The sequence below is a fragment of the Xyrauchen texanus genome, chromosome 44 (assembly GCF_025860055.1).
Source record: "Xyrauchen texanus isolate HMW12.3.18 chromosome 44, RBS_HiC_50CHRs, whole genome shotgun sequence".
In the NCBI taxonomy this organism is placed as follows: domain Eukaryota; kingdom Metazoa; phylum Chordata; class Actinopteri; order Cypriniformes; family Catostomidae; genus Xyrauchen; species Xyrauchen texanus.
In genome coordinates this window covers 12,267,772-12,294,951 of record NC_068319.1, presented here as the reverse complement: position 1 = coordinate 12,294,951, position 27,180 = coordinate 12,267,772, and the positions used below count along the sequence as shown (strand labels likewise).

Below are 27,180 nucleotides of genomic sequence, written 5' to 3'. Positions count from 1 at the left end.
TGTCTCAGGATTAGATTTTGCTTAATTATTTTTTTTTTATTAGATGTCACTGTTGTTTGGACGTGCATGTTTCTTATGGACTTTGGGGTTTGCGGAATGCAAACTTAAAGGGGTAGTTCACACCATCATTTACTCAACTTCATGTTGTTCCTTATACTGATCCTTTGTTCTGTTCCTTTAGGTTCTCGACTCTTCGCAGATAACGGCCTGCCTCGTATTGTCCACCATCCCTCTGATGTTGTGGTCCAAGCGAGAAGCCCAGCCACACTGTCCTGCAGGGCAGATGGCAACCCTGTGCCCTCGATTCAGTGGCTCAGAAATGGCCAGCCCTTGGACACAGAGAAGATGGAAGTACAGTCACGGCCCATCATTTTACCAGAAGGAAGCTTGTTCTTCTACAGTGTTGCCTCTGGGAGAAAGAGTCAAACACATGAAGCGGTGTATACCTGCGTTGCTCGGAACAGTGCTGGAGTTGCGACTAGCAGAAATGCATCTCTTCATATAGCAGGTAGTGGATTTGATTTGAATCTCTACATTGCGAGTTAAGAATGAACTCAGAGGATGTTTTGCAATGTTATTACAAAGCTATCTGGTATACTTGATTCTGATTGCTCAATTGCAGCCCCTAGCAGTCATATATTATTTTTGCATAATGACCACTAAACAACAATATTGTCAAGGACTGGGTATTGATACAGATTTCCGATTAGTTTCACAAGCTCTCGATTCAATCCCAATTTCGTTTCTACATCGATTAATATGGGTATATTTCAGGTCATTTTAAATACCACAATTTAAATACCATGTATTCAATAAAAAAATAATAGATTTTATTTAATTATATTTAATGTTTTTTTTTTTTATACATTTTTATTGTTTAATTGCATAATTTATACTATTTACAATATTTACATTTATTTGTTGAACACGTGCTAAAACCGGTACTGTCTCTTTAAGAAAACAGGCATTTCTGTAAAGTCTGTAGATGAGCGCATGTGCTATGCATGATTAGAATTTGTTCATTTATATATCAACACCTGGCAATAGAGAAAAGAATAAAGAATTCATTTTTAGTCGCTTTGCACAAAATTTAGTTGTAAATGCAATTGATTTCCTTTCATTGTAGTGGAGGGTTGCGCATATATTAAAAGATCAATCATGGGATTTATGAATCGATATCGCGATCGTTCAAATGAAGATTGCAATGCATTGGAAAATCTATATTTTTACCCAACCCAAATATTGACTGGTATCCATTGTAACTGTTCTACAGTAGTTTTGTGACTCTCGTGTTGCTCTGCGGTCTCACATAATTAAATAATTTTATCTCAAAAAACAACTCAACCCGAATAAATTTCTTGGCAATGTTAGAATTTTATAACAGAAAGTATCTTTGTAATAAGCAAGATAGTGTATAGTAAGCCAGTCATAATTGCAAAATAAACCACCTTCAGGGTCAGGGTCCTGATTTCCCTGGAAGGATAATTTTGTGCTAATGACCAGCTGACCATACATTATCCTTTAATTATAATACCTTCTCCCTGGTCATTTTCTATATATTTTTACATTCCTATGTGCAGTAACATGTTTGAGCCTGACAGACCCTGATAACAATGAGTTGGCCATCAAGAGCTACTTAAATACTTAAAGGGAACCAGAGGGTGAGGAAGCCTATTAAGATGGTACATGAGATTACTAGAGATCAGATGTCAAAGTTTGCTTTCCTCCCCGAAACAAACAGTCGACTAATTGAGCTTTGAGAGCATGCTGTGTTTGTAGCCCAAACAAAATCTTCAGCAGGGCAGTTTAGTCTGCATTCCACAGGAGTGGAGCTAATTGAGACTTTAAATCAATTGTTGCAAACAATTAATTTGTGTGTTGTTTAGATTGATAATTTGGAATACAAAGACAAAGCTCCATAGACAAGCTGGCAATGGGCCTTATTTTGTGAAGCTTTAAGGAAGTTATAGTGGCAAAACAGACTGAGAGAGAAAACAAGCTGAGAGATTTGTTTATATATACAGTAGTGGTACAACAACTTTATTGTTTGCAGTTATCACTTTTACATTATGCCTAATTACATTTTGGTTTACATTAAGCTGCTAAAACAACATTTACAAATGTGTGTGTACTAGTAGTATGCTGGTATGGGTTTTTCAAAGGTTATAAAAAATTGTTGTCAAAAATGTTCGTTACCGAATAGTCATTTGATCTCATTTAACATAATAAGAGATCACATTAAACTCTAATGATGAAGCACGACAGCAGCACTTCAGCTCGCACCTGAATGAGGAGAGGAAGAATTACACAGGTCACAGTCTAGATGCACTCTAAACATTCCAAACACCTTCAGGTGATGTAGATTGCAAAGTATGAGGGAATTATTGTCACGATGTGGGTAATCAGGAGAAGGGAGACGGCAGATGCGGATCCAAACGCAGTTTTATTCATATATGTGTACACAGATGAAAAGGCACGGGAACAAAAGAAACGTCCTCGAGGGGAAAATAAACTCAAAGTCAAAAGGGTGAACACAAGTTGACAAACATCCACGAAGTGGCACGAACACGAATTAACATCAGGGAGCAGGAACAGCAAAACATGAAACGATCCATACACGAACACTCATCAACAAACAACGACCGACCGCGACTGAACAAACAGACAGGGTTAAATACATGGACATGGGAAAACAGGGGCCAATGAACAGATAGAACTCAAACAAGATGACAGGGTAATAAACAGAAACCAATGGCAAACTAACGAGGGACAGGTGAAAGCAATGACGGAAAACACGAACGCTAACAAAGAGACTATGGCGTTACATAAGGGACAAAAGTGAAAACTAAGAAATGCACAAAATGACAAAAATGGCAAACAAGAGGGAACAGTGAAATAAGACAGGGTAACTGTTACAGAGCCCCCCCTTGAAGGAGCGGATTCCAGACGCTCAAAAGTGACATAACAAAAAACAAAAAACAAATGTCCATAGACTGGGGGGGAAGCTTGTGGTGGGCAGACAGGCCAAGGGGAGCAACGAAGGGCAGACAGGCAGTCCAGGGGCCAACGAGGGGCAGACAGAGAGTCCAGGGGGCAACAAGGGGCAGACAGACAGTCCAGGGGGCAACGAGGGGCAGACAGACAGTCCAGGGGGCAACGAGTGGCACCGGTTCGGGGGGCCTGGGAGGTGGCCACAGGACAGAGGCCGGTTTAGATGACCCGGGGGCTGGCCACTTGGCAAGGGCCGGTTCAGGGGGCCTGGGAGGAGGCCATCGGACAGGGACAGGTCCCGGAGCCAGAGCTGGGACGGGCTCTGGGGACGAAGCTGAGGGAGGCTCAAGAGACGGAGCTGAGGAGGGCTCAGGAGACGGAGCCGAGGAGGGCTCAGGAGGCGGAGCCGAGGGCGGTGGCGCCGTAGGAGGCTTCAGAGGCGAAGGCGAGGGAGGCTCTGGCGTTGGAGGCTCTGGCGTAGGAGGCTCTGGCGTAGGAGGCTCGGGAGGCTCTGGGAGCAGAGCCGTAGGAGGCTCTGGAGGCGGAGCCGTAGGAGGCTCAGGGGCGGAGCTCTAGAAGGCTCGAGAGACTCGAGAGGTGGAGCCCAGGAAGGCTCGAGTGACCCGAGGGGCGGAGCCCTGGAAGGCCCGAGTGACTTGAGTGGCGGAGCTCTGGAAAGCTCGAGAGGCGGAGCTCTGGAAAGCTCGAGAGGCGGAGCCCCGGGAGGCTCGGGAAGCAGAGCCCTAGAAGGTTCGAGGGGCGCTGGCTGTTGGACGGTCCTGGCTGCTGACGCTGGCTCTTGGACGGTCGAGGCTACAGGCGCTGGCTCTTGGACGGTCGAGGCTACAGGCGCTGGCTCTTGGACGGTCGAGGCTACAGGCGCTGGCTCAGGGACGGTCGAGGCTACAGGCGCTGGCTCAGGGACGGTCGAGGCTACAGGCTCGCTCGCAGTGATGTGCGTAGGCGTTGGCTCGCTCACCGTGATATGCGGAGGTGCCGGCTGGCTGACCGTGGCTGACGTGGGCACAGGCTCGCTGACCGTGGCTGACGTTGGCCGGAAGGCGGAAGCCCGTCTTCTGTTCCTCCTCCGGGCAGACGAAGTGGACCGCACTGGCTCGTAGAGAGTGACTGGCGTGGGGGTGTGTTTGCTGACAGATGGGACTGGCGTGGGGGCGAGCTTGCTGACCGGTGGGGCAGGTGAAAGAGGATGAGCCAAGGACGACTGGAGGGTCACCGCCGTGGGAGGAGAGGCAGGATCCTCAACCAACTCCACAGTAAGCAGTGAGCCGCATGCCAGAAGTGTCTCCTCCACGAATTCACAGAGCGTCCACTCGTGCGTTGCCGGTGGCAACCGCTCCCTCAGTGAGGCGTTCAGATTGCCCCTGAAGAAGCTCACCAGGTTTGGGTCCGGGAAGTCAGAGACGCTTGCCAGGTGAAAGAAGTCCTGGATGTGGTCCTCCAAAGGGTGGTCCCCCTGCTTGAGGCAAAGGAGCCGATAATTCGCTGAATAGGCTGCTGGATCCATGTGTGGTCGGTCGTTCTGTCACGATGTGGGTAATCAGGAGAAGGGAGACGGCAGATGCGGATCCAAACGCAGTTTTATTCATATATGTGTACACAGATGAAAAGGCACGGGAACAAAAGAAACGTCCTCGAGGGGAAAATAAACTCAAAGTCAAAAGGGTGAACACAAGTTGACAAACATCCACGAAGTGGCACGAACACGAATTAACATCAGGGAGCAGGAACAGCAAAACATGAAACGATCCATACACGAACACTCATCAACAAACAACGACCGACCGCGACTGAACAAACAGACAGGGTTAAATACATGGACATGGGAAAACAGGGGCCAATGAACAGATAGAACTCAAACAAGATGACAGGGTAATAAACAGAAACCAATGGCAAACTAACGAGGGACAGGTGAAAGCAATGACGGAAAACACGAACGCTAACAAAGAGACTATGGCGTTACATAAGGGACAAAAGTGAAAACTAAGAAATGCACAAAATGACAAATGGCAAACAAGAGGGAACAGTGAAACAAGACAGGGTAACTGTTACAATTATAATGCTGCACCACTGAATCAAAACTTGCGTGTTGAGCGTCTTTTAAGGAAACACCCCAGTGTTACATCTTTAATGCAGTTATATTTAATGCATTGCATATCTTTATTAAAGTTCAAATAATACGGAAGCAGATCATGTAAATAACTACCAACTCCAAAACTGGCATTTTACTGTGCAGTCAGTGCCTCTTCTATGAGTCCCGATCTAAGGGGGAGAGACTGAAACTGCACCCAGCTTAGGCACACTCTGTTGCGGGGATACTCATGCCTCGAGCGCACACGCTTCATGCAGCTAGATTATAACATGATGGCTCGCAACTTATTGAATCATAATATATGTCACTGTGCATTTCTTATCATGAAGAAAATTGGCAATACACATCTTTATTAATACGAGAGAGTTTGTTTTTTTGTGAGTTAAAGATGGATTGATGTGAACAGAAAGGTGAGAGAGGGTAGACTTCGCCCCATTTTACACTGCAACAAAATATGTTTTTGATTTGTTTTGGCCTGTTTTCCAATATAAATATCTAAAACTAATTTAAAACAATGTACATTTTCTTTAGCAGCTATACTGAAGAAAAAATGTTATCGGAGAATGTTGAATATAATATAAAAAATACAAATATTTTAAAATATAACAAAATCCTTTAAAAAAGATGCATTCACCTGAGAATTAGCAAATAAGATATTTAGACTTGCTTTTAGAGAATAGATATTGAATATAAGTATATTTTGTCTTTACTGCACTTGCAGAAGTATAACCAAGTGAAAAAATACACTTAGATTTAAGATACATTCTCTTAAAACAAGTATAAATATCTATATGTTGCTTCTCAAGTAAATGTATCTTGTTTTAAGGATTTTTAGACAACTGTAAATGGAAAACTAGACACAAACACTTGATAACAATAGGATTTTTGCAGTGAATTTCTTTACTGAATTAAACTTTATAAAAAAAGTTTTTTTCCTTTGGTGAATGTCATTTAGAGGTATTTTTAAAAGATGATTTTATCCTCTTTATTGTTAGAAGCACATTTAATACAACCTTTTAAGTTAGGGCAAAATCTGAATAATCGGATAAGAGCGTAATTATTAATCGTTGCAATAATCGCCGAATAGATGTATAATCGTTCTAATAACCGTTAGATTAATCAAATATCAAAATAATCGTTAGTTGCAGCCCTACCAAGGACCTTAAAATATGATAATCAGCTTTTGATAGACTCCCTAACTGAAATATAATGGGTAGTCTTGCATAGCCAGACCTATGACTACGGCATAAGTTTGGGGTTTATGGCCATTTCAATTGGCCAAGAACCGTCCATTTAGACAGGGATAACTGACATGCTAAGCGAACAATAGGGGCGGGGTTTTTCAGAGATGATTCATACCATAATAAAAGACAGACAAGGGGGAAACAATTATTTATATAATGGCAAAAGTCTTGGTGAGCGATTGCACAGAAACACATGGGAGAATAGGAGAAAATTTGTAGAAAGTCTAAGAACAGCACAGAAACCGTCATTATAGAGAATTTCCTGCTACGTGCCTTAAACGAAACGCTGAATATCTTTAAAAGATTTGATGTCACTAACCTGGCAAACCTGGGCAAATTCTGTGATTATTTCATCCTCAAAAGTGCTCATTATGTCAATGTGGAACATTGTGAATACAACAGACGGACTGATAAAATGTCCTGTGTGTGTCTACTCGTGAAAGTTCCATTGAACCAGCCAGTCAGATTTGCGGTGAGTTGATCGAGAAAGTCTTTCCAATTTGTGTGCTATATCCGATATCAGATGGTTATTGAACAGACTGTAGGTGGGCCGTGGGTGTGCTGTCTGAGGCTGAGACTATATAAATGGAAACACTCTGACTGTCAGTCAACATTAAAAAATTATTATGGCTAGTCTTATTATTAGTCTTCAGAAAGTGGAATGAATATTTCAAGCTGCACGGATTATGTCAAATTTTGGTAAATGTCAGCTTTTTTTCTTTTAAATTTTTTTTATATTTTAATGCCCCCTGTGGGTCCCCAGACCCCAGTTTGAATACCCCTGATTTAGAGAGCAAATTAGCCGATGACCAATATAATGCTAGATACATTTATTCAAAACATTAATTCAAAAGTATTTTAAAAACAGAAACCACAATATAAAAGTGTGTACTGAAGACTGATTAATATGAAAATGTGTGTGATTTGCAGCTCTGCGAGAGGAGTTCCGGGTGCAGCCCAGTGATGTGGAGGTGGTGGTTGGGGAGGTGGCTGTGATGAACTGCAGCCCGCCTGTGGGACATCCTGAGCCAAACATCACCTGGAGGAAAGACGGAATCCTCATCAACAGCAGCCATGAACATTACACTGTAAGAGACAATCTTAGTCTTTCAGAGGCATAAAGTGCTTTATTTGAGGGCACTTTTTTGACCCAAAAAAGACAGAAAAGAAATGGGAAGAATGGTTAGATTTATAGAATTTATGTATGATGTTTGACTTTGCTTTCACAGTGTTTGGGATTGATTTGTATGAAAAGTTGCCTTAAACTTTTTTTCTTGGGAGCACTTCCCTGAATATGTCCGTTGAGGGCAGTACAACACACAAAAAAAAGATTCACAGGGATAGACCAATGACTGATGAACAGATTGTGTGTGCCTGAATGACATTGATCATTTGTTTCTCTACATAATGAAAAGGAACTCGATGGTAAACTGATCATTGCTCCAGCTCAGAAGAATGACTCTGGAGTTTATAGCTGTATAGCCTCAAACACAGTTGGAGTGAGAGAGAGTCAGGCTGCTCGGCTATCTGTATTAGGTGAGACCCAAAACTGTGCTAAGATGTTTCATGCTACTTAAAGCACAACATAGAATTTGGCATACAAAAAAAAAGTACTATATAGATCTAAAAGATGCATGGAGACTCTTACATCTGACCTTCATTTCAGCCAAACCGGTTTTACTGCGTAAACCAGAGGATATATCAGTGCAGCTTGGGGAGTCAGCACAGTTTTTTTGTGAGGCAGATGGAGACCCCATGCCTTCTGTAGAGTGGAGTCGAGAACAAGGACCACTACCCAATGGCAGGTCAGATCTTATACTGATACTGATCTTTTCATATCATTTTAACCGAGTGTTCTTGCTTGACTAGTTTTTAGTAGACTACAGTATTTAATGGCAATGCAATTTATATGCACATAAAAAATGACTTTATCTGAGATGCAATGCTGTGCTCAAAACTTTTTTCTTTTTTTTTTTTTTAAATAAACTGTATTTATGATCATGTAATGTTAATGTTTGCAGATATTTAATCAGCCCAGACCACAGTCTGCAAATCCACTATGTGACGGCCCAGGACATGGGCATGTACACCTGCACTGCAGAAAATAAGCTTGGTGTGTCTATGGCCAGTGTACAGCTGCTTGTAGAGGGTGAAAGCAGGCAATCAGGCAAATAACATAGCAAGCAGTCAATAATTGCATTGCACTGCATAATGAATATTCTATGTAAGGCATGATTCTTAAAACAGCAGTCCTATGTCAACCACTGGCTAATATATTTTACAGATGTGGGAAGCACTAGACTGAGAGATCTACATAAGGAGCTGTCTGCCTTACGTGTGAGCCTGGAGAATGTCACTGTCCTGAGGACAGCGTCCAACATGTCTCAAGTCACGTGGAGGGTAATTCAGTACAGTTCATTTAAACAGTCATATTAAGCACTGTTTCAAAGCATAGTGAGCTGCCTACCTAGACAGCATTTTAAGGCATCATAGGCACACTTTGTTGCTGTTGCAAATAGTAAGCAGCACATTTGTATTTTTTTTTTTTTCAACTTATAACATTACTGGTTATATTTATGTTTAAATGTCTGTTAACAATTATAAAATACCAATTTTAAATTATTGTTTTATTTATGTTTTAGACATAATATCTAAATCATTCACCACTAGCTTCTGAAGATTAAAACACAACTTTACAAGACTATTGTGCATGGTGTACAACATTGTTATTTAACTCATTATTATTCGTTATATAACTTTAATAACTATGAATTTGCACATCCAAATATCAAAGCGTAAAAGGAGGTTTAATTTAGGTTAGGATGCAATTTGTCTTCCACTATGTGAGTTCATCTTTGCTTTGGGCTATATCTAAGTTAATCATAATCATAACTGATAAAAAAAATTGGATGAAGTGTAAACATCGATTTAAAATATAGGTCAAACCAATAATCATCAATCTCTTCTTTACTGACACTTTGAAAAGTGTCAAAAATAGTTCCTCTGAATTAAAAATTGACTATTTCTCTCAAAAGTTGTGTGTACTATCTATTATTTAATTTATTTTAAATTTTTTGAGTACCACAGCATTAACGGAGTTGCCTATGTAGACCGTTTCAAATCAGTTATGAGTATATAGTTGTGTGTACTATGTATGTTTTATGCTTATTTGAACTTATTAACAGAGCTGCCTATGTAGACTGTTTTAATTCAGTAATTTATGAGATTCATTTAGGTTTGGATGCTGCCTATAGAAGGTAGCTGCCTATTTAGATGGTAGATTGCAAGCTCACTAGGTTTTGGAACAACGCTCCAGTACTGTTTAAATTATGACAATCATCACATCTTTTCTGCACGAACTAATTGTATACCTGCTCTTGTGTCTGTTTTCTGCATGTAGCTGCAGTCCTCACTCTCACAGCCTCATTACCTTGAAGGCTTTGAGGTTCTGTATCGGTCTCTTCTGCCAGCTAGTTCAGAATGGACAGCTCAAAGGGTTCCTCAGCCTGACCTTCACACTCACGTGGGACCTCTGAAGAGAGGCTACAAGTATGAGTTTAAAGTCCGACCCTATGGCAGCAGCCTGTATGGCAGGGAGAGCAACACCAGACACTTACGAGTGCCAGAGACAGGTGAGAATCCAGAACCAAACTATAACAAGCAGACTCTGAATATTTGTTGTTTAGCAGATTTTCTGCATTGAAAGTGACTTACCGTTCCTCTGGAGCAAATTTAAGTGCCTTGATTTAGTTGCAAAAAAAACGTGACCAGTTTTTTCTTCTTTTTATTTGCCTTGTTCTCAGTCCCCAGTGCACCACCTCAGAATGTCTCATTAACAATGCCCACTGACCGTAATGACACTGTGTACCTGAACTGGGAACCCCCACCTCATGAGGCTCACAATGGGATCATTCAGGGATATCAGGTTTTTGTTTTTTACAAAAAAAAACACTGATATTATTATTATACTAAACATCTTTTGAGGAGAAGTTTCCTGTCCAACAGATACAGTATGGTGGAATATGTTGTGTAACAACAAAGTAAATAGTTCTCTAGATGGATTACTTTTTATAATTATAAAGTGTGAAGGCAGCAAGAAATTGCTAGTCTTAATACTTAGTACAGAATTCAAGCGTAGCATTCATGTTGAAAAATATATGTGACTTTTTGGCAGGTGTGGTGTGTGGAATCTGAGGAGCTGAAGTCTTTGAATTGGACTGTGGACAGTGGAACGCACAGTCTGGAGATCAGTCCACTGCATCCCGGCATGATGTACTTGGTCTTAGTGGCTGCCGTTAACGGGGCAGGAGTGGGGCTTCAAAGTGACCCATACAAACTGCTTATAGGTAAGGCAGTATCATAACCAGAGACATTTGTCTGGCCACAAAAATGCATGCATTTTTTAAGGATCGTTTTATTTCTCTTATTATTTCATCATGTTGTTTTGTTTTTACACTAGTGTCATTTATAGTACTATTATAAAACATAATAATGTAGAATGTAGTACTAACCAAAAAACATAGGTGTAAAACATTACTGTTAAAATGGAATTTACTTAATATGATACCTGTGTCTTTTTTCTTCCATAGAGTCGAGGCAGGAGGCGACACCTTATCAAACAGGCATACTCAGTATGTCTCATTTTCTCTCTGTGATTAAAGAGCCAGTGTTTATCGGCAGCGTTGGCACCCTCCTGTGGTTTGTTTTGATGATTACAGCCATGTTTCTGTACAGGAGACATGCCAAATGTGCCAAGCAGGGAGGCAAAAGCTCAGGTAAACTCTAAAGCAGTTTCCTCATCTATAGTTACCATCTACATCCTTCTCTTCTATTTACTTCATTACCTCTATTTTTAAATGATTTTAAATGTTAAAATATTTGTTAAATGTTAGTATTTACTCTTTAAATTATAGGTTTGTATAGACTGGAAAGTGAAGACCTCATCATCAAACACAGGTACAAAATGATGTTTGATTTCTTCCCCTTACAGAAAAGTAGTTTAGCAGAACTTTGTTACAAAACTGCTAATTGATATTAAAAATGGTACTAAATTATTACCATAATAATGTATCATGATATTTAGATGGTACTACCATGTAGGTTTGGGCGATAAAGCGATATCAGTATTTATTGTGATAAAAAAACTCTGATATCGACGATAAGCTTTTGTGTAATTTTCGATATTTAGCCTGTGTTCTACATCTAGACATGCATGTTGCTAAAAACTCTAGCAGTTTGGCTTTCTTGTCGTATGTTTCCACTGGCACGTGCTGAGCGAATGTGAGCGAGCGCTTTCAATTCCTTTCTATGGAAACCGAGCGTCAAGCTCGCGAGGTGAATTGTAAAATTGACAGCAGCGCAGGGCAAGTGGTTCCCTGGTGTTGGGAGTGGCTTTGTGTGGATTTCTTCCGCTTAAGTGGAAACGCAGCCTTAGACTGTATGAAGTTGCTATTGCCCCCACTATGCAGGTCACCGCGTACCGGATCCGGACCCCAGTTTGATTCCATCTTGACGGCAAGATATCATGACGATGGTTACACCCTCTCCTCGTCTCTAGTGAGCAGCGCGACAAAACAACAGCGCCAGTTACATCATATCTCATCTTTCTGTGCTGAATTCTTGAATATTTTTCTCTAGCATTGAAACGCGCTTCACTGATGCCCGTCCGGGCCACACCCGCATCTTCTTTTCCCCACATGTGCGTAAACATGAGGTGCATTTTTCCAGAGCGCCTTTAGACCATAACGTTTTTTCTTTCTATATTTAGTTTTATTAATCAGCATGTTCCAAGCCTTTAATAATAAACAAATAGATTTCAGTTCTAACTTTGTGAAATTATTCAGATGTCATTTCTGACAAGGATGAAAGACAAAACAATTACTAGTTTGTAGCCTAATCTTTCTTACTTTAATGAAAATAGAAAAATGGTCCATTCAGACTTTTACATTTTTAAAAGTTTCTCTCTGGAGATACCCCTGAACCCCCATACAGTATCATTCCTCAGTCACTAGTGCTTCTATGCCCCCATACTTGGATATCTGTATGTAAAAAAATATGAAAATAATTTTAATGTAAAAAACTAAATAATATATATATATACTGTCATTATGATTCAAAATGAACAGATCATCTTATAACATTCATATCCAACTGCACTCAATTGATAAACTCTATAAAATATTGTAATATTTTATTAGAAGATCCCTCAGACACCACTGCATTGGCCCCAATGCAGTTTTTTAAAGACTATTTAGACTTTTTTGGATTTTGTTTCCTCTTCTTTTTTTGGGAAATTCTAAAAAATGTGCAATGTGCAAATGTTATTCAAATTTCGTGATAAATATCAATAGCGAATTATATGAAAAATAATATCGTGATAATATTTTTTGCCATATCGCCCAACCCTACTACCATGGTATAGTATGCGTCCATAAAACATGGGAGAACCATGTTACCAAGTCTAAAAATCTATATAAAGCTATTTTAATGTCCTTTCTCTTCCTGCTGTCTGTTCACTAATGATTGTGTGCAATTGTATACAACCTAATTGTATGCACAAGCTCAGCTGGTAAATGAGTCATGTTTTAAAGCTTCCTTGTGTTTCTCTTTGTAGAATGGCAGCACCAGACTCTCCATGGATCTCTGGAGGCTGGAGGCCAGACTCCAGCAGCAAGTCCAAACAGAGCCTTTGGACCCTGAGCCAGGAGAACTCTGGCTTCCGGAGAACCAGTAAGCAAAATCCATAATCATAGCCTCCCTAGCCAAGTTCAGTGATAATTTTGATCCAGGCTGCCTGTGTTAACAAATCCAAAGCCTAAAATTTAAATGCCAAAAGACAAACATTTGAAAAACAACCCAAATTGTAGCTTTTTTTGAAAGAAATATTCAGGATTCAATAGAGTCTCAATGGACAGCATTTGTGTAGTAATGTTAATTACAACAAAAATTCATGTTGACTCGCCTGTTCTTTTCTTTAAAAGAAAGAATCTTGGTTCCAGTGAGGCACTTACAATGGAAGTGAATGGGGCCAATCCGTAACATTGAAATACTCACTTTTTTTTTTATCATGAGAACCTTCAAAGGCACCTGTCACGCCTGGAGTCAGAATTCTGCCCAGTCCTCGTCAACTCTAATTACTCTTGACATCCTGGCACATTATGTAAATCAGTCTGATTTTGACCTCTCTTCTGACAGCTCTGCCCATAACAGCTGTAAAGGACTCCAACCCCCTGCGGTCAGCTGTCCCCATCGTACCAGACAATTGCGGAGTCTACGGCACCTTTTACATGGATCTAACCGGTAACGGGCTGAAGACATTTAATAGTCCAGGGCGATGTCCCAAAATGCCCCACGGTGGCTCTCAACTGCATAACTTGGAGACGGTTCACATCACTGAGCCCATCGTTAAGTCCGCCGTTGTAAGGGAAGTACAGGCATTGCCTTGGAAACGTCCCCTCCCTGCCCAGCCTAATATGGGGGTGCTGAAAGAATCTTGGGAGAAAAATTACAAAAGAGGTGAGATATTCATTAATTCACTGATTTATTGAGTCATTCAGACATTCATACAGTCTGCTGTTGGACAAGACACTGACACACATTTGTCACCTTCTAGAGTTGCATGCTGTGAAAAGTGCCCCTTTAATGCCTGTGCATCCACAAGCCCTGGCATTGTGCAATGCTCCGGGTAACCAGCAGCAAAAATTCAGTCAACACCCAGCAGGTACTTCTTGTTTAAAGGAATAGTTCACCCAAAAATGAAAATTCTGTCATATGCTCACCCTCTCGTTGTTCCAAACCTGTATGACTTTCTGTCTAGGAGAGTTTAGAAGTATATTGAAATGATATCCTAGATGTTTAGATTTCCTTGAGTTCTGAGCTCTTCTATGTACCGTCAGGTGGTGTATCTGAGTCTGTGAAGCAGCTGAGCTCTCCACGAATCTTACATTACTCTGCCTCACTGCAGTTGGTGGACATGTTGCCCAGCCCTCCACCTCTTCCCATGGAGGACAACAACAGCCTCAGCTCAGAGGACGAGTGAGAATCACACTTACACTCAGATGAAAATGTTATTGCTCAGATGTTGCCAGGAGTTGTCAGTTCAGTTTTAACCTCATGAGACTGGAGAGTGACTGCAGTGTGCATTTTCCATTCCCCTTAATTTTTTTATTTGTAACTAGTAGCACCTAATAAACAAGTAAAAACACAAAAAATCACAATATTTTCCTAAAAATGTATGTCCTCATATGTGGACAGCGGGACTAAGCTGTGAAATTTTAAATAATACCAAGCTATAGAAACTCCGATTTTGTTTTCATCAAGTTGTTTATTATTATGTTTCCAGGAGTGTGGGTTAATCATGTTTTTGAGACCTTACATCAGTAATTAGTGTAATTAATTATGTTTCAAAGTAGTGGCTAGCATCATCCAATCACCGCCAACCATGTTAAAATAAAATTCTACCTTATGAATTATAAATCTATGTACTGATTACCATTTTCCCATGTCTGTCAAACATGTTGAGTGGTTCAAACATTATCTGCAGCCAGAAACTGAACTTTTGGTCAGATTTTAGGAGTGAATGCACTTGGCTGCATAGAAAATAATAGGATGATCCCTTGTTCCCTATTTAGTGAATGACTTAACCTCTAGTGTCCTGTCTGTCTGCACTGGTCTCATAACAGTTCAAAATGCACCTTATTTTCATCCTAACTGCAAACGAAGCCTTTGAAAGCAAATATTTTCAGCTTTTGGATGAACCCATTGATTCTCAATATGAAAATGCACAGTGAATATAGGAATAACTTATGTTAATGAATAGAAACTTATTGTACAGTGATAACAAAATAAAATATAACACAATTTATATTAAAATTAAGCATAATAACCCACAGATTTGTTAATGTGAAAAGTTATTAAAAATAACTAACATGTTTTTTCATCTTTTGAGAGAATAATGTCCCAAAATCCACATATTTGGACATCATGTTTATCAGCACGCTGACACAAAACAAAAATAATTAATTTTATAAAGTGGCATATCAAACGAAACTAGAGACACTGCTCTTTACACCCAAAAGGTTTCAATTACAAAACTTTCCAGAGGTACTTTTGTTGGCTCTGTGCCCGTAGAAGCTCTTCACGGATATGGATATCTACAGTATGTCGTTTTGTTGTGTCACGTGACTCTGTGTGCCAGACGTTTAACCCTTAAATGACAGTTTAGAGTGTTGTAAACAGTATTCAGTCAGTTTAAATTAATTTAAACTATACAAACTAGCCAAAAAACAATGTCCACGCATGTGGACACGGGGTCGCACAAGGTTAAGAATCAACTTTCTGATGGTTCTTCTAAAATTCCATGGGAAATACAGTTCCCTTTTGGTTTTTACCAAACTTGTATGAGTTATGTTCTTCCGAGGAACACAAAAGGAGATTTTAGTCAGTATATTAGTCTCAGTCACTATTCACTTTCATTGCATCTTAAATGCAAGTGACAGTGATTGAGGCTTTCATTCTGCCTTAAATCTCCTTTTGTGTTCCATGGAAGAAAGAAAGTCTTATGGGTTTGGGACAACATAAAGGTTAGATAATGATGACAGAATTTCAAAACTGTGCACTGTGTGGGCAGAGATGTTGCTTACATCTGGCCTCTCTGACATCTTATTTTATGGCTCTTGTCTCAGTCTGCAGTGACCGAAGGACCTTCCTGTCTTAGTCCTGACAGCATTTAAAGCACACTGACAGACCCTAGAATAAATAGTGTAACCCACCTCCCCTCAACTTCCGTGTCAATTAGAGTTGAGCTACAGGCTAAATTGCCTTCTTGTCTCTGCTGAGAGTATAGAGACAGTGGTTGACTTGTCTCTTCTCACAGTATAATGACATGGTATTGCCACAGACTCCATCTTTACAAGCCTGCAAGGGCACACCCCTCAAATGTCTGTGGGAAATGGACACAGAGTAAAACTTGAGCTCAGTGGCAGTAGTGATTTAGCTCCACTCACATCAGTATGACAGAACGGTGAAACACTGAGGTTTATCACAGCTTGAGAAGTCACAGTAAATAGAGAGACAATCTAGACTCAACTGACATTCTAGAGTGTTCAGGTGCACAATCATTAAGGTAGAAATGAACTTTATCTGTTTATCTTTATTATTCAAAAGTTTTGTTAAATGAACATGCCCATATAAATAGGAAAATGACTAATTTATTCTCCTAGAAAATGTTTTGATTAAAAGGAGAGCAAATGGAGAAACTAAGTTAATCAGCCAGACATCTTTGGTCCACCAGCTTGACCAACATTAACCAGTATAACAAACCATTCTCATTTCCTAAGCATCATATTTGACGCTTGTGCAGAAGCCGTAAGCATCGGCATGATGATGCCAAAGGTGCCCCCTGGTGCCCTCTCATTGGCACGGTGAGAATCCCCATTGTTTTCAACGAGATATCTTTGTCATCAGTTATCAATTTTGAATAATATTTTGTGTGCTTAACCTAAATGTTTTATAATACTAATAAATATATTAGTGTGATATTACATTATACAATCATATATAATAATTTAGATCCCCTAACCAACCCCATTTCTAAACCTAACCGATAATCAACAATATAAAACATGAAAGAGACTTGTATATTCTTAATTTGATACGCATTACACTATTTATAGCTATATTTAAGAGCCCAATTGCACATTTATGCCTAAACCTAACTAGTTATCAACAATAGAAAATACATTACAAGCAGATAAAGTACAGTCTCTATCATTTATTTATAAAAATGCACTATAATAATATTCCAAACCATGCAATGGCATTTTGTGAGTAGCAGAGTGAAACGGAAGAATTTAATCAGTGAAAATATTCCCCCTCTGTGAAGGCACTATCATGCTGATTGTACCGGCACGTCTTTCCGAACTTGAGGTCATTGTAATCAGTCACAAGACACGTGAGAGCCAGGGCAAGATTTACTGGTTGCAGTCAGGGGAGGAGCTGAATAGGAGGAGGAGGCGTTGCGCCAGGCTTATCAGTGTTAGTGATTGAGTGCTGCCCTGGTGATTTATGTACGCTACCACTGACATATTGTGGGACTGAATCAGAACATGACGATTCACTATGTTGGAATGGAAAGCTTTCACCATTAAGAAGACAGCTAGCATTTCCAAGCAGTTGATGTGCCACACCCGTTTCGCACCTGTCCAACTGCCGAAATCCGGGCATCCATTGCACAGCGAGCCCCAGAAAGTGCTGGATATATCCGTGGTCACCACTTTTTGTCTGAAAACCAGACCAGCATCACACCCTGCTGATAAAGGTTTGGAGCTCTCCATGGTGCTAGAGCAGCCAGGTAGCAGCAAGTCATGGTAATGCGTAAGTGCACCCGACGCCAGGCATGACTCGGTACATGGTGTTTAAGCCAGCACTGGAGAGGTCTCATGTGTAAAAGACCTAATGGTATGACAGCGGATGCTGCCGCCATAAAACCCAGCATTTTCTAAAAAGACTTCAGTGGAAATGCTTTCCCCAGTTTGAACTGAGACAGACACTGGTGAATGGTCTGGACTCTTTCGCTCATGAGATGAGCACGCATGCTCATGTAGTCGAGTCGAATGCCCAAAAATCAGATATGTTGGCTGGGAGCAAGTGTGCATTTCGCCCAGTTGGCATTGAGACCCAGGCTGTTCAAATGGTGAAGTATCAATTCTCTGGGCTCACATAGCAAAGCCTCTGATCTGGCTAGTAATAGCCAATCATTGAGGTAATTCAGAATGCACACACGTTCACCTTCAAAGGGGCGAGTGCCTCATCGACACATTTCGTGAATGTTCAGCCCCTCCGATCTGTGTATGCACAGTAGGGGACACACAACAGGTCTCAGGAAGCTTTGTGTGAACCTCAAGGAATAATGACACTGCTTGCCACAGCTTTTTCTTTTGATGGCGGAGAGTGTGCAGGAATCATTTATTCAGAAAATAATTTTCCGGTTCGACAAGAGGTGACTACTCAAGGCTGAGCTCCTCGACCGCCCGTGCAATGACGCGGAGTAACTCTGATCAGAACTGGCCAGTGCACGCTCCTCGCCCTTGCTGGGGGGAGGGGCTGCAACATCCTCCAAGGACCATTCTCTCTGCGAGGGACACAGCATCATTATCATTGTCAGACCTGGCGAATACGACAACACCATGCTCATTCAAAGAGGGCCGGAGGTCATCACTTGCATACTGCACTGGTGAAGATTATGCGTGGGAAGAACGAGGGGCTCGTTGAGCTTGTGGCGGTGCAAGATTGTCCTTGGGTTCTTCCATCTCTACCTCACGGCCTGCCATGCTTCCTCATGTGGTCCCTCGAGACATAACACAGAAGAAGTGGTCAGGAGGGCACAGGAGGTGGAATCGTCCCTCAGAACGAGGGCGACCGTAGAGCAGAGCGTCTTGAGACACATGTCCTCACATTGAGGGTAGTCTGTCCCCATGAGTGCTGCTTCATGGGTGCGTCCCAGGCAGCAAACGCAGCTTTCATGTTGGTCTGACAGAGTGATGTGTCTCTTAAAGGAAAACTCTTTAAAAGACGTTTACACACAAACGGCTCTTTTAAGTGTGTTTTACGCCACTTGGACGGAATTATATTATATATATTGAAAGGATTCAACTCCTGTCTGGATGCTGCGGGAAGCTGGAAAATGTCTCGGTGAGAAAAGAACCTGATCCAGCAGTGAGACGGAAATACTTCTTTGCCGGAACACTATATAGGGCAAATCTGCGCCTACAGGGGCGGAGCTTAAATATCACTGCCAATCACAAGATTGACGTTATGATACAAGGGCTTCAAGCTTCAACTAGGTTCCTTCAGATAGGGATTTTCCCCATAGAGTTCAAATGCATTGTTGGGTGACCTGAATCGATAGGGAACCCCCCATACCCACATCATATGTCACGATGACAAAATTGTACCCCGAAGTATAATTAAATTATGCTAAAATTCGAATGCCCATCGCTTTAGTCAGTTGACGTCAAAGGTGTCTAGTTGAAAAGAATACACTTGCCGGATGCATTGGAAAACTGGTGCCAGAGGGCACTTTGGCCTTGGGAGTGAGAGTATAAGCCAACTTGGAAATTGGAAAACCAGCATGGAAATTCGTGTTGGCCTGAGCTTGTCTTTTCAGCAGGTTTTCAGACTTATTCATAAGTCTACATTTGCTCACCATTTAAATTAAGTGCCATCCAAGAGAAACAATTGAGATATTAAAGATATCTCAATGTGTCTTTACACGGCCAAGTTAAAGGAATCGTTTACCACAAAAAGATTATTCTCTCATCATTTATTCACCCATATGCCATCAAAAACTTGTATGACTTTCTTTCCTCCATGAATCACAGATATTTTAATGGAGATATGATGTCTGTTTACAATACAAGTGAATGGGGACCAAACTTTCAACCTCGAAAAAGTACATAAGGCAGCATAAAGGCTCCAGTGGTTTAATCCGAATGGTATTGGTAAGAACAGACTGAACTATCTCCTTTTTTCACTGTACATTTTGCCATTGCAGTATTTAAGCACAATCATGAAGTCAAGCTCGATTACACTTCCTCGTGCTTGACTCATGCGCATAGCGCTAGATGGAGCTAGGAAGTGTAGTCAAGCTTAAATTCATTATTGCCAAGGAGACTGCTGATGTTAAGATTTAAAGTGAAAAAGGAGTTATATTTTGGTTTATTCTCACCCCAAAATCAATTGTATTGCATCAGAAGACATGATTAAACCACCGGAGTCTTATGAATTGCTTTTATGCTGCCTTTATGTGCGTTTTGGAATTTGAACATTTGGTCCCCATTCACTTGCATTGTATGAACAGACATCATATCACCATTAAAATATCTTTGCTTGTGTTCTGCGAAAGAAAGTAATACGAGTTTGAGATGACATGAGGGCAAGTAAAGGATTCCAGAATAAAAATAATTTTTTTTGGGTGAACTATTCCTTTAAGGCTGCTCTGTGCCTGCTCAAAATTCTCAGTAAAGATACAATGCTACATAAAAGCCATAGTAAATATGCCGGCTCAGCCCCTAGTATCAAAAGGCAGTACTATATTTTCATTCATTTTAACTTTCTATATTCATAATTTTATATTTAAATCATTAATCTTAGTTCAAACATTTATGCACTTCAGATGCAGCATCTTTGCCACCTTTGCAGTGTAAAGATGACTTCAGTTGTGATTTTCATTCCTATGGGTGAAATCCTGATCTCTAGAAGTAGCTTTTTAAACACCTCAAACTTGGGCAGTCTGAGCTGAGATGAATCATGATCAATATACTTATATATACTGTATATTATTCATTTAGGTCTACCAGGTCCACCAAGCTAACAGTAGACATTGGCTCTCAGCAGTCTGTGTGTGCCGCTTCTGGGCTTCAGAGTCCAGACTGTCCGTCTCACCACAGCCCCTCCTCGTGTTGCCATGCCCAGCCAAGCCCCTCCTATAGTCACCTCTCCACTGCTTCCTTCTGCCTGTCCACTGATGACTACCAGGATACCACACTCAGCACTCCGGGCCACATGCAATACATGGAGATCATCCCCAAATCACAAAGACAAAGGTAAGATCAAAACAACAGAACACATATGTGCTATCCAGGCATACTAATCTAAAATTATAGATTAGCTGAAAGTCATGTTAAAGTGATAGCTCACCCAGAAATTTAAATTTTCTGATAATGTACTCACCCTCACGCCATTGAGATGTGTTTGACTTTATCAAAACAGAGGGAGATGATGGTGATTAGATATTTGTAGGTCCAAAAAGCACAGATAGTCAGCATAAAATAAATCCATCCTATCTCCTGCAGTGACATTAATGTCTTCAAAAGCGAAAAAGAACGATATTTAAGCACTTTATAACTATAACATTTCATTTCCAGCCAGGCATTGACGAATGGCCGAATTTACCCGTGTGCTTCCGTGACGTAAGGGTGATGGCACGTGAACTGATTGGTGACGGACACAAAACCAATGAGCTGAAGGAACATGTCAACACACTTGCGTCACGGAGCACTTGGGTAAATTCGGCCATTCGTCAACGCCTGGAAGCGATCTTTGATAGTTAAATAGGGCTTAAATATCGTTGTGAGGGTGAGTAAATGATGAGAGAATTTAAATTTTTGGGTGAACTATCTCTTTATCTGTCTAGAAGTCCACAATGCAAAATGTGCCTGAATTTGAAGAAACACCCAATTATTTCTGGCCTTAGGGGTAAACGGTATTATGAATGTGAACTTGCATTATCAAGATGAGGGCTAATTTTCTGTCTTTATACCAGCGCTCTATCTCAGAGTTCACCTTCTATGTCCCGGCCCTTCTCTCCCACACCCACATTCGGCTACATCTGCGGACCTGTAGACCGGGAAATGGGCGGCATGGATGACGAACAGGAGTCTCAGCCGATCAGGCTCAGGAGGGCAACACTGAGGAGCACACCCTCCTCTTGCTACAGCGAATGGGAGGGCTCGCTGTGGAACGGATGGGGCTCGGTGTCCGAGAGCAACATGACCAGTGCTCGAACAAGTATGATCAGCTCCTCCGACTGCTCATTCATAAATGATGCTAACTTTGCCCGTGTCCTGGCTATGACAGCAGAATCCATGAGTGGTTCTTTATCAGGCAAGACATAAACTTTCTTCTCTCTCTGTAGTATTTGGTCATTTAAAGTAAAGATTAGTCATAGCATTACTTGCTTACAGCAGGTACTGATGTATTTTCCAAAAATGGCCACTAGGTGGAACAGTCTGATCATGCACTGGAGTTGTTGCCTTATTGGATAGATATTCAGTTTGTGACTAGTCTTTGGCAGCTGAAACAGTCATAAAGCTTTATTTTTTTATTCATCACTGTCATTTACTGGTTTCTCCAATATTTACAATATTACAGCCAACAAATCATTGCCCCCATTTCTATCACTATTTGCTATGGGGTAAACTGGTACATGACAATTAACATGGACTTATTGTTTATTCAGAATGAAACGTAAAGATTTTGGAATATATTTAGATCAGTGTTAGAAATAACATTTTTCAAAATTTGGATTTGATTTAATGGACATTTTTATCTTTATGAGCACTTGTTTTCTAATCATATATTAACATAAGTACTAACATAAAATCTAAATAATTTTTTCTTTTTGCAACGTTTTATTTGTATACCAAGGCTTAGAAAAGAATATGAAGAAGTATATTTTAGAAATTATGAATAAAACAGAAGAACTCATGGGGGTATTTTTTGCCCCCACATATTGTATTTCAGGGTGTTCAGTAGCATTTTTGTCCTATTTTTTTCTGACCCTGATTTAGATACATTTATAAAGAAAGTGTATATTTAATGTGCTTTTTTTATGTGATTAAAAAAATCAACCATCCCAGGTGGTGTATGACTTTCTTCTGCTGAACACAAATGAAGATTTTGAGAAAAAACAGATCAATGGTGGGTGAGAAACAGATTAATATTTACATAATTTTATTTACTATAAATCTCCACTTTCACTTTCACATTCTTTTATTTTTGGCGATTCACATTATTTGTGTATATTGCCACTGACTGGGCAGGGAGGAGAATTTATTGTAAAAAAAAAGACTTAATATTGACCTGTTTCTCACTATCATATTACTTCTGAAGACATGTATTAAACCACTGGAGTTGTGTGGATTACTTTTATGCTGCCTTTATGTGCTTTTTGCAGCTTCAAAGTTCTGGCCATCATTTAATTGCATTGTATGAAATTACAGAGCTGGGATATTTTTCTAAAAATCTTCTTTTGTGTTTAGCAGAAAAAGAAAGTCATACACATCTGGTATGCACTGAGGGTGAGTAAATGATGAGATCGTTTTTTTTTTTTTTGGGTGACCTATACCTTTAATAACTTTTAAAATAGCAAATATTACATTTAGTCTCTCAGGTAAGGTCATAAAAGCTGCATGCATTATAATTATTAAAGAAGTTTTAAAGTGTTAATTCACCCAAAAATTAAAATTCTGTCATCATTTGTTAACCCTCTCGTTGTTCCAAACCCATCTGTGTGGCTCCCCCACTATCCTCTCTGAAGTTTCACCAAATCAATCACTGCTCTCAAGAGAGAAACCTTCAGGGACTTTCCTCTCTCCATTTGCTGATTGTTTCCCCCTTTCATTCACTCTCTCTGCCCCTGTCTGTCTTTCAATCTCTGTGAATGTATCAGGTCAAATTATCAGTGCATTATAACTGATTACTCCAGCAGTCTTTTTGTATAACATACAGTATTAATAATGGTAAAATTGACTTTGGCATGTTTCTTTACTTATGTTAATAGCCATTCTTTGTGTTTACTTGCATGCATGTGTGTGTATGCATACATAAGTGTTTATTTGCTTTGCACTGTGTGTGATTGTGCATTTTTAGCAGATTTATCCCCGCCTGCCTCCCCCCTAAGCGTTCTGTTCCCCCCTCGAGAGTGTTTCGGAGAGGTGGAGCCGCTGCCCATGTGGGACTGGAGCACCGCTTGGGTGGAGGAGTTGGAGGCCCAGTTCAGAGCATCCAGAGAGGCCAGAAGAACCTCCACATCTACCCGACACTCAGGCATTGAGCACTGGAGAGCACAACTGGAAAACAGCCGCAAAAACCCGTCACACAGATGAACAACTCCACATTCCCTCACAGACAAGCTTAAAGCCTCAAACCAAGGGTTATTTTTTGGACTATATTTTCCTGCATTCCTCAGGGCGTCCCGTTTCTTGTAGTTTTGACAGGCATAGGTTTGTATCAAGGCCAATTAACTCTTGAGAACACATTTTGCTGCAAGGTTTGTGCGTATTTCACTCTACATATGGACAGTACGACTCCATATTAAGGATAATTGTACAGGATATCCATATTGGCATTCTAAAAAAATGTAAATAAACGGATTTTATTTAATAAACCATATCATATACACTTTTATATTACAGAGCCATCTAAAATACACAAGAAATATTATACAAGATGTTTTGTATTTTAGCCTTTTTATTCACCTTTTTATTATTTTATGATTGAACGTGTACAATGATGATGTATTCGTTAACATTAGGTAATTACATTAATTAACATGAATTAACAATACTTGTACATCATGTATTAGTCTTGTTTAATGTTAATTTCAACATATACTATTACATTTTTTAAATGAAAAGTTATATACATTAGTTAGTGCATTATGAACTAACAATGGCATTTGTGTTTTTATAATTAACACTACACAAGATTATTAAATGGTGTAAAATCATTGTTCATTCTTAGTTCATGAGACCTAATACATTTGCTAATGTTAACAAATACAACCTTATTGTAAAGTGTTACTAATACATTTAAAATTGTAGGTCTAAATTTTCTTTTATGTTAGTTATTTTTTTCATATATATTTTTCAATTAGGAATATTAATCTAACTAATGTTTTGTCCAAATAAGCTTTTGGAGATTTTTTTTGTTCTTCTAAGAAATACAAATTATTGTTGACATTTTTGGGGTGAAAATAGTTGTTTTATTTGAGTAGTAATGTTGTTTTTAGCATGCATATCACACAAATATTATTTACACTTGCTGGACATCTAAAGAGTCACATTTTAAACAGAACTATTTTATTCTTATTAATAAAACTAGTTACATTTTTAATAAAAATCAATAAAGAAGACTTATCAGAATATTGTCCTTATTTGTGAACATTTAATAACAAGCATCCAGTGTTGAGTGTAATCTGATTACAAAGTAATTAGTTACTGTAATAAAGTACTTTTAAATCAAAAGGTAGTGCAAAACATTACATTTAAAATTATTGTAATCAGATTACATAAATGTAATTTCTTTTAATTGTATTAATAGGGTTGCACATATTTCTAAAATACTTTTTTGAACATGAATTAAGTTCATATGTACATTTTTGTGTTTCTGTGACAGCTGAAAGGTTCCATAATAAGTCATTGTTTGGGAGAAACATGTGGAGTGTTTGGCTTGTGTGGAACAATGAATAAGGAGGAAATTGTTGAGTAGAAAAGTGTTTTAGAAAATTACTTAAAGGACAAGTAATTAGTAATGTGATTACTTGTTCAATTAAGTAATTTTGGAGGAGTAACTTGTAGTGGATTACTTATTTTGAGTAATTTACCCAACACTGCATGCAACTGAATATTATTTGTGACACAGTATGTTTGTGTTTATTGCATTTGTAGCTGACTGGCTTGGAGTTAAGAGCAACAGAGGTCTCATGAAAACAGGTACAATGCTCCAGAAACCGAATCGGTTACTAACGTAACCTCGGTTCTCTCTAGATGAGGGAACGAGTATTGCGTAAGCTAGCTTACGCTACGGGAAAGATTCATCTTTTCTGAGATATTGAAGCCAAAAAATTATCCTTAATTTTGTATCCATTGTCAACGCAGTGCGGCAGCTGCAGACCTTGAGCGGGCTAGCTAGCGAGCTCATTGGTTGCTCTGCGGCAACTGCTGCAGCCTATAGACGAGCTTGGGCTGAACTCGCATCCAATGAGAGGCGTCCAGCGCTCACTGCATCAAAGCCCGCCAAAAAGGGCGTGACTAGAGTGCATATAAGCGTAGTTCGTAGGCTGGAACCCTGGTTTTCATTGAATGAAGCGAAAAATTGCTCGTGGCGCGAGCACGGCCGGTTATGCAATACTCGTTCCCTCATCTACAGAGAACCGAGGTTACGTTAGTAACCGATTCGTTCTCTTACGAGGGGTTCTCTCGTATTGCGTAAGCTAGCTTACGCTACGGGAACCCTTTGTCAACGGCGTGCGCGCCAAGCATCCACTGCATGAGCCCCAGGGAATTAAGGGGGACCTGGGGGAGCCCTTGTGAGTGGGGAATTAATATTTGGCTGGCAAGAGTGCGGGCCAGTGTGTGTGTAGTACATAAGCACATAGACAGAGCAGCGGTGCTGGTCTGTGTGGACTGTGTCCCATTAATGCAGCTCACCAGGGGAGCTGTAGCGTATTAAACTGCTAGCAGTTTAGCCTGCAGAGCGGGTACTTCCAGATTGTAAAATCTGACAAAGGTGGAGGGGGAAGCCCAGCCCGCTGCCACACATATGTCGTGAATGGAAATCCCGCTGGACCATGCCCACGAGGAGGCCATGCCTCTAGTGGAGTGAGCCTTAATGCCTAGCGGGCATGGTAGGTCTTTGACGCTGCAGCAATAGCGTCCACTATCCATCTGGACAGTGTCTGTTTCGAGTGGCAAGACCTTTGGTGCGCCCTCGAACGAAACGAAAAGCTGCTCGGAGCTTCTGAAAGATGCGGAGCGCGCAGTATACAATCTCAGTGCTCTGACTGGGCAAAGGAGATTGGCGTCGCGTTCGCTATCAGATGCTGGTAGCGCCAACAAGGAAATGATCTGTGCTCTGAAAGGAGTACCGACCACCTTCGGGACGTAGCCGTGTCTAGGCTTTAAAATGACCTTGGAGTCACTTGGTCCAAACTCAAGACACGCAGCGCTGACAGATAGCGCGTGAAGGTCTCCCACCCGTTTAACTGATGATAGGGCAGTTAGAAAAACGGTTTTAAATGAGAGGTGTTTCACATCCACGGATTGAAGCGGTTCGAAAGGGGGCTTTCATAGCTTTGAGAACTATAGAAAGGTCCCAGATAGGAACCGATGGGGCGCGGAGGGTTCATCCTTCTAGCTCCCCTGAGGAAGCGGATGACCAGCTCGTTTTACCCTGTGACTGGCGTGCAGGGGTTCAGCTGAACGCCCGACGGCCGCCACGCACACTTTGAGCGTGGATGGGGATCTGCCCTTATCCAGCAGCTCTTGTAAAAAC

General features: G+C 40.5%; 1 protein-coding gene across 3 annotated transcripts in view; it reads left to right on the top strand.

The window, feature by feature from the left end:
- LOC127636510 (roundabout homolog 1-like) overlaps nt 1-24,470 on the top strand; it is a 30,646-nt gene extending 6,176 nt beyond the window's left edge. For 2 of the 3 annotated variants that reach the window (XM_052117039.1, XM_052117042.1), the window contains exons 2-19: nt 182-508; nt 7,276-7,433; nt 7,761-7,881; nt 8,012-8,150; nt 8,367-8,512; nt 8,630-8,745; nt 9,746-9,977; nt 10,149-10,270; nt 10,520-10,691; nt 10,935-11,120; nt 11,259-11,301; nt 12,959-13,074; nt 13,540-13,860; nt 13,958-14,065; nt 14,241-14,379; nt 20,694-20,948; nt 21,668-22,008; nt 23,776-24,470. In XM_052117039.1, the coding sequence (XP_051972999.1) occupies nt 182-508; nt 7,276-7,433; nt 7,761-7,881; nt 8,012-8,150; nt 8,367-8,512; nt 8,630-8,745; nt 9,746-9,977; nt 10,149-10,270; nt 10,520-10,691; nt 10,935-11,120; nt 11,259-11,301; nt 12,959-13,074; nt 13,540-13,860; nt 13,958-14,065; nt 14,241-14,379; nt 20,694-20,948; nt 21,668-22,008; nt 23,776-24,011 (3,278 nt within the window). In that variant the 3' untranslated portion in view covers nt 24,012-24,470. The remainder of the gene's footprint in view (nt 1-181; nt 509-7,275; nt 7,434-7,760; nt 7,882-8,011; nt 8,151-8,366; nt 8,513-8,629; nt 8,746-9,745; nt 9,978-10,148; nt 10,271-10,519; nt 10,692-10,934; nt 11,121-11,258; nt 11,302-12,958; nt 13,075-13,539; nt 13,861-13,957; nt 14,066-14,240; nt 14,380-20,693; nt 20,949-21,667; nt 22,009-23,775) is intronic. The other variant, XM_052117040.1, reaches the window with a different exon arrangement.
- Nucleotides 24,471-27,180: the final 2,710 nt, after the last annotated feature.